Here is an 11,577-nt window from a genome sequence, read left to right as displayed (position 1 = left end):
GCCTTACTTTTTAATGTGGATTGTTTTCCTGCAGCTCTGTAGCAAAACTAAGAGAATGAATGGAATCTCTTATTCCTTTCCAACATAAGGCTCAGGCTTTCCTTATCCAATCCCTGGTTTGCTGCTGATTCATTCCCATGGAATAGCAGTTTTCCCTGGCACTTCCCAGTGCACAGTAAAACAATGAAAGACTTCCCACTGCTTTGGATCACAATCTGGGAGTGCTCTTTGCAGTGTATTCTCTTGATGTTACAAGGCCCATTCATTCATTAGCCCATCTATTAACATGAATATTTTAGCAGAGCAGAGTAGTTAAAATTTTCCAAAACAGCATCTATTTAAAGGTTTTCTCACCTCTAAGTGTCTTTCAGCCCGAGCTGTTTTCCAGGCAGAAAAGCAGATTTCCACACCGTGGTGTTCGACTGATCTGCACATTCACATGCCCAGCAATAGTTGTTAATGATTTCCCACCGTGAGCTTTTCTGGGAACAGGAATAGGAACAGGCCCTGGAAAATCCAGGCAGCATTAGGAAATTGCAATTTCACCAGCTTTCTAAACTGAAGAGCTCAGTTTTATAATTTCCTGCTGTTAATGGGGTGTATTTTTAAAGCAGCTCAATTCCCACCGACGTTCGTGTGAGTCGGGCAGAGGAATCCCCCTGCAACACTTCCCAAATCCTGCCCCAATGTGTGCTGCAGACTGAGTCCTGAAAACAGCCCCTTCCTTGGGTTGCTGACCTGTCTTCAGAGAAATGCAGAAGCACAGAAAAAGCACTTAAAGCACTAAGATCTGGGAATTAGCCCCCGTGTTTATCTGCAGTGCTCTTTGAGGGAAGCTGTTTGTTAGCAAAGCGTCAGGAGCGATGGGGTTGTGTTGGGAAGGGGGTTCACCTTTCTCCCAGTAATGAACACTGTGCCCCTTTGTTTCAGATGCCAACGTGGACGTCATCTACATCTGCCCCCTTCCTCTGAGTGAGGAGTTACTGCAGTATTACAATAAACTCCTGGGTCTGCAGGCAGCTGTTAGATCTGGGAACCCCGAGGACATGGGTGACCTGCAGGACAGGTTCAGAATTCTCACCCCTGAAGCTATAAACAGCTTCCCCGTGAGTTTGTCTCCTAATTACTACAGCTTGAGGGATGCAGTAAAATTAAATTGGAAATTTTATAACTTGCAACGCTCTGGTACACATCAGTGAAATATTATTGCAAGTTTAAGGGCTTTACTGATTAGACTACTAGTTAGAGCATTGGAAATAAATATCCTGGTTTAGCTTTATAGGCTTGGTTGAGATAGTCCTATATTGGCTATTTGTAGGCTGCTGTCCCTCCTGACTGTATGCTTGGGACTGGGAAGTTGATAGATTTATATCTCTAAGCAAATCATAGCAATAAACCATTCTTATTACTCAAACTTTATCTCTGGGTAGCCCAGCATTCAATCATTGCTGTGTTTGCACTGTTTCTTGCAATTAAATCCAGTGCAGAGCTTCTTAAAGAACAGAACTTAAACCAAGTTAGGTGATAATACAGAAATATTGGTTTGGAACAGAACAGAATCATACAGAAATATTAGTTCCAATAATACAGAAAGAAGGGTTCCAGAATAATACATAATAATACAGAAATCTTAATTCCAAACCTGTCCATTCAGGTTTAACTCCATGTGCTAAAACATGATCTAAAAAGAGACCTTAGTTAATGTACTCTGTGTACAGTGTTTGTAAAAATGCTGCAGTGCAGTGAAGACTTTTTACAGGGAATAGTTTTATATTGTAAATATTAAATCTACAGTGTCTTAGCTGGGATTTGATTTTTGTGAAACTTTGTGGCAGATTTAGGGTCTTTGCTTGGAGCCCTGCTGCTGTTTTTAATATTTTTTTTTCTTTTTAAATTGCATTTTAACAACTGTAGCTGATTTTTCTCTGGATACAGAGTCATTTTCCAGTACTAACTACCAAATATTGTTGTATTAGTGGTGAATTCTGTCTGGGAAGATGGGCCATCCCAGGTTTTGGGTGATAGCAGGTTGAGGTTCACCCTTGGCTCTTTAGTTTATACACAAAATCCTCAAATTAGCTTGTTTTCATGAACCATGTGTTCTTTACCTTCTAATAACTGATGTGTCCAAGGGATAGATCTTCTGTGCAGAGAGGAATCTGTGCTCAGAACTGATCCTTGGCTTCACTGCCAGTTTTGGCTGGGTAAGAGTTTGAGCTTTCTAAGTTCTTTTTAAGGATCTCTCCTCTGGGTTATTTAACAAAAAGCTTTTGTTGCACTTAATGTATCTACATTTATACCTAATGAATGCAAGTGTGGCTTGAAGGCCACCTTAGCAGGCTCCTTTAGAAGCACAAATCAGTCTTGTCTAGTTTTCCAGCAGTTTTGGTGGGACTGGATGGAAGGAAAAGCTGTGGGAAAGACAGAGGTGGTCCTGATTTTCCACAAGCAGAGGATCAAACCTGGATGGTGCTGGCTTTGCTCCTCGTGAGGAGGCTGATGCCAAGGGCAGCTCCTCTGATCTTGAGGAGTTTCAAACAGAACAATAACCAAGAACCAGCCCTTTGGTTCATCTCCTGACTCAGTTCTGGGCAGTCCTGCAGGAATTCTGAGGGTTCCTCAGTCCTGCTTTTCCCTGCTCTCCCTCCCACTGCCATATATCATGGCAGCCATACTCTCAAAGCAGGAATGAACCAGATTTTACAGCCTGTTTCCTGCACTCCTTAATTAACTGTAAAATCCATTATTGAGAGACACAAAGCAAATCCCATCCCTCCATCCCCACTCGTGGCCCCAGGGAGGGAGTGACCGGGGCTGGGAATTGATCCCCTTCTCTCCATGGCACAGCTCTGGAACCTATGGAATGGAACCTATGGAACCTATGGAATGGGGCAGCTCCCTGTGCTCAGGAAACACAGGGATCAGAACCTGGTTACAAAACTCATGGAAGGGAAAAGGCTTCGGGAAACTTGTTTGTTGTTCTTTATGTCCTTAAACTTCTGTGGTTCCCTTTTTCCTACTGGAATTTTGGAGAGTATCCCATTTCTCTGACTGATGTTCTCCCTGTCCTTGCAGTGTCTGCTCCTTTGCAGAGAGGTTGGGGCATTTTGTGGAGCTGTGTTTGGTTTGAGAAAGCACTGAGAAGAGACAGAAGGGATTCCTTTTGCCCACTTCCAGGGGCTCCTCCATCTCATTTTCCAGCATCATCTCCATCCTAGTGATGGAATCAAGATTTATACTTCAGTCCCTGTGAAGGAACATCCAGGACTTGGAAGGAAAATATTCTGGGTTCTCCAGCCCTGGAAATGCCAAGAAAATCCAGGATTTACACTATCCTGAAAAGGAATACCTCCTGACTGAGGCCTAAATTGGATGAAATCTCAGTGGGGAGATGATTTGCTTCTTGTTAGGATTATGATTTGTTTATGACAATCCATACATGTGGATTTCTCTTGTACCCCTTTTCCATCCCTCTGTGTCTCTTATCTCAGTGCACTTCTATATTTTTGGGAAGATAATTAGGATGTCTGCAGATAGAAAACATTGATGAGGCTTCACCTGCCATGACCAGTGTCTAGTTTAAATTCAGAGGTTATAGGATATGTCACGAGCAGCTTGTTCAGCAAAGGATCTTCTTTTTTAGGAGAAATTAAAAATTCCTTCCAAAAAGTTGGAACCCTTGTACTTTAGAAAGGCACAAAACTACTCCCCTCTCCTCGAGTCCTCTGCAGTTGTTTAGGGTTAGTTGTTAGTGGAATGGAAATGTATGTCCCCAGTAATTTAATGTGAGCACCGAAAGCTTTTGTAAATCAAAGTGTTTTATTCTCAGGGAATCATTTAAAATACCACTGAACTGTATGTGAAATCCTTTCCCTGCTGTTGAGGGTGGGGGTGTTCTTAATTTTTGTATTGATTTTCAGGAGCTTTAGAGTTAAACCATGCCAGGAGTGTTGCTGAGATGAATCACTATTATCCAAAGGCCACCAGCCTCTCTGCCGACTGACAGAAGGATAATTCCACATGGATCAAATAAATACAGATGTGGAGTAATTAGTTCTATTCCCAATGAGGCCATTTCCAACACACTAAAGATGTGCACGATTATGGAGCCTCACCCCAACAGCTTTTATCAATTTAAACTGCTAAGCTACAGGATGGGTCATAACCCAGCCTGCTATTAATAATGGATTTATTGTGGGCAACGGCAGGAATCAGGTTCACGGGGTAGGAAAAACACCTTTTAACAAGAGTGATGCTCTCTTTCTCCAGCAGCACCACATGTGCCTGGCCACTCAGCTCAAGTACAGTCCCAAGACAATGCAGAGGATCCAGGTTCTCCTCCAGAGCAGGGATGCCTACGTGGTTGGGGGGGTTCCCCACGCCGATGACCTGGCGGTGGCCGACATGCTCGACGTGCCCGTGCTGGGCCCGGGGCCAGAGGTGGCTCAGCTCTACGGCACCAAGTCTGGCAGTAAAAGGATTTTTGCCAGTGCTTGTGTGCCAACCCCTCCTGGAGAATCTGACATCCACAGCAGGGAGCAGGTAAGCAGGGCGTGCCCTGGGGTGTGACAACGGGCGCTTGGTGGGGTGCAAATCTGGATAGTTTATCTGGTGATTGGAGCCTCGCTGGGTCTGGTCAAGGCTTGTGTGAGGTTGGGTTCTTTCTTGCCTCTAACTGACCAATGAAATGCACTTTGTGCCCTAGTCAGGAAGGAATACAATTCCTCTGGGATTCTTCATGGTGTCTTGAGAATATATGTGTGTTTGGTCCAGTGATTGCAGAAGTTTGTGCTGCTGCTCCATGGGTGAAGTTATGGCCTCAATGAATTAGTGCTACCAGAGACTGAAGGTAGAACAAGGATTTCTGGGAAAATGAAGGGAAAATTTCTTCCACTTATGCAACCAGCTGTTCAAATGGAGGTTCCCTGAGCACCTTTGCAGCTGAGCATCTTTGTACCCAACCTATCATTGCTAAATTCATTGACCTTGTTGGCATGACCAGCAAGAAAAGAACAAAAGATCCCTAAATTAAAATTACAAGGCACAGGACTTTTCTGTGCTGTGTTTCCATGTTTATTTTGCAGGCAGTGCCTCAATATTTTATTCTTTAAACTGATGTTGCAATTTGCAATGCTATGTCTAAGTATGTGATGTTTTAAAAACACTTTTGTGGTGTTGTGACATCTCCTGCAGGAAAATAATACCCAAGGTTTGTGGGTATTCCTGCTTCTTCAAGAGGCTTTTCACATTGCTTTGCTTTTTATTAATCACCTTTAACACTGAACAATCCAAGCTGCACAAATACATTGCAACTTCCATAGCAGATGAAACAAATATATGATCAATGACCTGAAAAACAGCTGCTTGATTTATTTGATTCACGTAAATTATTTAACAGGACTTTTGGTTCTCACCACAGGGTTAGGGAAGTTTTACTTCTGTTGTTTCCTTGTATGAAATATTGACATTTTAGGTTAAATAATCAAAGCAAGGTGACACTATGGTAAAGCACAATTCAATTTTCACTTAAAGATAGCACATAATTCTTTGTGATTGGTGCAGTCTTTACAGTATTATTGATCCTTTTCATTACTGTAGGGGAGCCATCAAGAAAAACACATGTGATTCTCAAAAGCTACAAATGGAACACATGTAATTGTATTTTAGGTCAATCTTAAAAATGTAAATCTAAAAAAGAAGGAAACAAAAGCCCCCCAAATTACTATGTAAAATGTAGAAGACTGTAGCCAATTCACCAAGATCTGATAATACTTTTACCAGGTTCAAAGTCATTTGCAGCTTCTAAGAAGCTAATTGCATCCTGCACCAGCTGGGCAAAAGGCATTTTAAAGCCATTTAAATCTGGGTACATACACAAATAAATAATTAGCATTTTTATAAAGCCTGCCTGGTAACTCCTTCCTACATTTATAACCTTGTAATGTACTCTCCAGTAGGAGAATTTCACAGCTGTTTTGGCTGGTGGGAAACTCTGGCACATTTTTGTCTCCATTTTGCAAATAGTGTCGTCCATCCCGTGTTGTTCCCTGTCACAAACATTTATTGAGCAGTTCTGATTATCCAAAACCTCAGATCCTCAGCAGACAAAGAAGCTTGGGCAGGCAAATCCCTCTCTGCAGAATACAGGGATGCAACTCCAGCATGAAGGCCGTGGAGCCTTCACCAAAAACCATCCAGGGTTGTTTTCACCACGTATCCAAACAGCTGTAACAACACAGGCATCTCTGAGAAAATGAAACCATGTTTAGAAAATGAAACCATATTTAGAAAATGAACTTTTGAGTCCAAATGTTTGAGAACTGGGAGCCTGAGGAAGGGTTTGATGTTGTCATTTGTGCTGTTGTTGCTCCCCAGCTGATCCGCGCCCTCAGCCAGCTCGTCGTGGCCAACGTGGAAGTGCAGCGCTGGGTGTTGAAGATGAATGAGGAACGTGGAGGAAATGGCACTGCCTACTGTGATGTGATTTCCCACTTGGAATGCTACCACTGGCTCCAGAAGGAATGGCAGAGCCACGGCCCTGAGGGGTGGAGTAGGAGCCAGGCACGTGTAAGTAACAAAAGAGCACCTTGGTTGTTGTGTCAATGGCCCACTGAGGTTCCTCCTCACTTAAATCTCTTCTCTGGGCCTTCATTTTAAGGCAAATGTTGGTTATTGCAATCCAGACTGGCTTGTACAAAGCAATAGGTAACACTTAAATATTCCAAAATATAAATGAACGATGGCATTCTAACTGTGGGATACCTTGTGTGGCATAACACTTCATTCCTATGCAACAATGGGCACATTTTACACAGTTTTTATCCAAAGTGAGGACACAGAAATGAAAGTATATAGACAGCAGAGCCTATTTAATTCTGTAATTAAAACTGTAGACTTACAACCTCAGTCCTACAAACATATCTGTAGCAAATGCTATCAAAAGACAATATGATAAACTAGGATAGTTCAGCATGCATTTTCATCATAGAAACATAGAAATTTGGAATTATTGGAACAAAGAGCTGGATTTAGTTGAAGAACACTAATTTGAAGCCACATACAAACCAATTGGTTTTAAATCTGTTTCTCTGGGGATTATTTTTTCTGTCCATTTTGCCTCACTAATAGCTTTTAAACCTTTATGAGACAGAACACTTGAGGTCTTGGAGATCATTAGACTCCTGCAAGTTTCATGGGTGTTTAGGTAAGGAGAGAGATCTATAAATATTTAACTGAGGGAAACATTATAGCATGAACTCAGGCACTTGTAGATTCCTAAGAATCCCCAGGATTGAGAGGCTGGAAGATGATACATTTCAACCTCAGAAAAATCCATATGAAACCAGCCTTCATTAGTTCTGGCATTCAGAGAACTATTTGTAGTTTAGATATTCATTGGTATTTAAATGTGTTAATTTCAATAAGCATTTGATATTTCTGTATATCTTGCCAAATTCATTCCTAATGTAATGGTTTTAAAGCCGGAAGGAATGTATCCAGAAAAATTGTTTAATTTACATAAACTACTCATTATAGCTCTTCTGATTTTTTTAATTCCATCAAAACTGTTTTGAAATTTGGGGTTGATTGAATTATATTGTGTATTAAAATTTCAAATTGTGCTGATTACAGTTCTGCTGCATTTGACAACTGCAAAGTAATTCCACATTATAAAGCAGAGTTTATGATATAAAGCTGAAGGGCTAATTTCTAATCTGCTGAAGATCCCTCACTCCCTGCAAGTCAGGCAGGATAAAGTAGAGCCCTGGAGAGCCATCCCAGTGGGAGCACTGCCTGGGATATAAAGCTGATGGTATATCCAGGTCCTGCTCCCACCTCCTGAGTCATGGCAGCAGACAGGACTCAGCAAGTCCAGTTCTTTGCTGGTGTAAATTCCCAATATAAGTGGCATTCCCTAGTGTTGGTATTCCCATTGCTATGCCTTTTTAATTCCTTTCTGGCCAAGTGACTCTGCATGAAGGACACAGTGATCCCAACCTTTCTTTGGTTTCCCTTTATACTCCAGTGACCTTAAGCTTTGATGCAACCAGGAATCTACCCATTAACCACCCCCTTAAACATAAACCCGTGTTGGAAGTTGGGAAATATATCAGGAAATTAGATGAAATTTATTATTCCATGAGTCAGCAGGAAAGCTTCCAGAAATCCAACCCAAGATTAGAGTGGACTTTGGCAAAGTGTTGCCCAGAGAAGCTGTGGCTGCCCCATCCCTGGAAGTGTCCAAGGCCAGGTCGGATGAACTCAGAGCACCCTGGGCTAGTGGAAGGTGTCCCTGCCCGTGGCCTGGGGTGGAATGAGATGAGCTTTAAGACCCCTCCCAACCCAAATCATTCCATGATTCCATGACTCTAAAGTGCTGCTGTTTTGAACACCTTGAGTACGTGTGTTCACATTTTCCTGCCTCCCTCGTTTACCCTCTTTTTGTAGCGCAGGAGACCTTTTGGATGCCATGAACTGCATCTCTGCTGAGCCTCACCATCGAGAGCAGAGGATTAAAATCCTCCTTTGTTAAGGAACACCGTAGTAATGATACACATTTCAACATCAAAGCAGCAGTTTGTGAGCACAGGAATGCTTTAATGTCCTGTTGCAGTGGGGAGACCTGTTCCTTTTGATAATGAAGACGTCGTGTCACCGGCGTCGGCTGCCACACACAAAATGTGTGCTGGCAGGTTATTAAAAAATTCAGCTTCTTGATGAAAGACTATCCTGCAGGCAAGGAGTACAGTGAAAAGCCTCTCCATTCTGGTAGAATTATTAGAAATGAGAATATGACTGTGAGCACTAAATTATGTTAATACTTACAAATAGCATCATTTGCATAGCAGTTTAAGACACGACACCCAGATTTTCCTCAGTGGCATGTAGCAGGCAACAGATTAAAAATAATGTACTTTGCGAGTTTGAACTGTGGCAAAATCTCTTCCAGCTGAAAATGAAGCTGATTTTAGAGTCCTCATTTCAAATAGCACGTTGGGCAAAGCCAAGTGCAGGGCAGGGTTATGGATGGGTTTCACCTTGTTAACTTAATGCAGCCTCTGAGTTATCTGAACAATTAATTTGCAACTGCATAAAGAGTTGAATTCATAAACTACATGAATGTCTCTGGAAGTCCATCAGCTTACTATGCACTGCTGAAATCTGTCAGCACATAAAAAAATTCATCCCAAGGCCCAGAATCCAAGGATATTCAACATCCAGGGAACTGCTGCCTCCACGGGTGCACGTTTGGCAGTTGTGAGGTTGGTTGTGGAGATATTTTCCAGTGTGGAAAAGAATATCAGGATCTGGCCTTAGTTCTGTGCAAAGAGATCAGTGAGTACTGAGGCTCCTCAGCAGTTTGATTGTATCCTGTCCTGTGAACAACTGTTGTAAGGAGCAAACAAATGCATTTTTTACATATGCATGTAAAGTGCTCTTCTGCCATTCTAAAATGATTTTCCAACCTCTCTTCTGTAAAAAGTCAAGCTTCACTTAGTCCATGTGTAGCAGCAAAATTGGTTTTGCTGCTGTAAGAGTAAGCAAATAATTTTTTTAAATATCTAGACAGAGATATCCATGATAATTATTAATATATGCTATTCCAGAGTGTGTAAGAAGCTGGGCATTTTGCTCTTGTTGAGAGTCAGCACTTCAGTTTTTGGGAAATCTCACCTAAACTTATGTGGATCCTTGCTGGGAGACTATAAAGTCATGGAAAATCATTGTTATTGCTGACAGTCTCTGGCTTAGAGGGATTCTGAGCTGCCAGTGGTTGAGGCTGGGTGAGTATGTGAGGAGTGGATATGATTGTTCTGTTCTTATGCTTCTCTGAATATTCTGAATTTTGGGACTCAAAATGTCACCTCCAGCTCCCAGATTCCTCTTCCCTAGTAGAGGAATGATTACAGGAAAGACAACATCACTTTCCTGTTAATCTGGCCTTTTTTCTTCTTTTAAAAATTCCCCTTTTACATCAAATAATACAGGACTGTGCAGCATCCCATCCTCTTGTATAACTATAGAACTCTAAATAGTAAATCACTGGATAAATCACTACTGAAATTAATTTTAGAGTTATCTTTTATTACACTGTGACTTAATTAACCACCAGGACCAGCAACAGGATGTGAGTTTATCTGCAGTGAGTCTAAAGATAAATCTAAAGTCTCCAGATCATGCTGGAGACAAAAAATATAAAGAGCTGAAACCCCAAGAATAGAACAAGACACAGAAAAACAAGCAACAAATACTCTCTCAATAAGCCATTATGATTGGCCAGAGCTACACAACCATTTCAAAACTCTCCATTAAGTATCTGTTATAGGAAAAAAAAACTGATTTAATGTCCTTGGGCAGCCCTTGTTAGAAGTGGGAGTGTTTGAATCTCACTCTTCCACTTGAGTCACAGGATTTTGTCTCTATTTCTTCTCCTTATAATTTGGTTAATTCACTAAAATGAGGAAATCAAAATCTTTTCAGAAGATGACAAATACAGAAAATGCAACTTTTAGTCTGAGCAAACATTTGGATGCTGGTTGCAGGATTTTGCATGGATTGCTAGTGGAAAATAGTAATGCAAAATGCTGAGTGTGCCTTTTAAATAAAACATTTTTGCTCAGCTTTTGAAAGTCCTCTAATAAATAGTAGGGAAACTTTGGGATTACCTGGAAACCAGGAATAGTGGGGAGCAGATTATTTTGTGGTTGAATGAATTCCATGCACTCTAAGAAAACTGAAGCTTCCATCCCACATCCTGTTTCTTTACTGAGTTAAGGAATTCAGACTATTTGTTTGCCAGCAGGTCAGAATAAAACCAACCAAAATACCACCAAAAATGTCATTTTAGAAATATGGCACTGCCAGCACACTCCTTCCTGACCTTCTCTGAACACAGTAGAGCTTCTAACAGTGCTTTTTTTCCCTGATTTCTTTTTTAAAATTGATCTTAATGTAATACCTAAAGCCTTCCCAGGGAGTTCTTAAGGACTCTTTTGTACACATGGAATTGCAGGTGTGGTATTTTTCCAGCCTGAAGAGGGCCAGAAACTCTGACAGATCTACAGAAAATGCATTTACAGCATTTTGACAGGTTTTTAACATTTCTTTTAACTGATACTGTGTTTAAGAGGAGAAGAAAAAGAACCCAAAGAAAATTTTTTTTGTCCTTCTGAAATCACATTTCTGGAATTCATTAGAATCCTTTCTTTAGAGATACAGGCCAGAAAGGAGGGCAAGTCACAAAAGTGCACTGAACTTAAAGAGATTGCAACTAAATTAATTGAGAAAATAATATTAGTCTGAGGGCATCAGAATTGTTTGTGCATTTGCAGAGAACTTATTAAAACACAGAAAAGATGCCTTCAAATATTGCTTTTTTTTTGGTATAAGGATTAACATCCCAGTGTCCTGAACTTCAGAAAGAGATTGATTGTATAAAAAAATAGAGCTGCAGGTTGTTTTGTAGTGTGAACACTCCATCCTAAATAAGTGAAATATTCGTTGTCTGGAGTTCTCTTAGTTTATTAATAGATCTGTGTGTCTGCCATGATGTTGTTTCTGGTGATTCTCAAATCT

At 41.0% G+C, this 11,577-nt stretch overlaps 1 protein-coding gene across 2 annotated transcripts in view; it reads left to right on the top strand.

Moving 5' to 3' along the window:
• IQCH (IQ motif containing H) overlaps positions 1-11,577 on the top strand; it is a 51,863-nt gene that overhangs the window by 17,309 nt on the left and 22,977 nt on the right. Inside the window, exons 11-13 of one of the 2 annotated variants that reach the window (XM_029958843.1) lie at positions 931-1,106; positions 4,273-4,542; positions 6,376-6,567. In XM_029958843.1, coding sequence (XP_029814703.1) covers positions 931-1,106; positions 4,273-4,542; positions 6,376-6,567 — 638 coding nt within the window. Of the gene's footprint in view, positions 1-930; positions 1,107-4,269; positions 4,543-6,375; positions 6,568-11,577 lie in introns of both variants that reach the window. The other variant, XM_018069892.3, reaches the window with a different exon arrangement.

Source organism: Manacus vitellinus, unplaced genomic scaffold (assembly GCF_001715985.3).
Source record: "Manacus vitellinus isolate BGI_N305 unplaced genomic scaffold, ASM171598v3 scaffold_16_pilon, whole genome shotgun sequence".
Taxonomy (NCBI): domain Eukaryota; kingdom Metazoa; phylum Chordata; class Aves; order Passeriformes; family Pipridae; genus Manacus; species Manacus vitellinus.
Note: the sequence above shows the minus strand (reverse complement) of the source record. Positions and strands in the feature narration are given on the sequence as shown.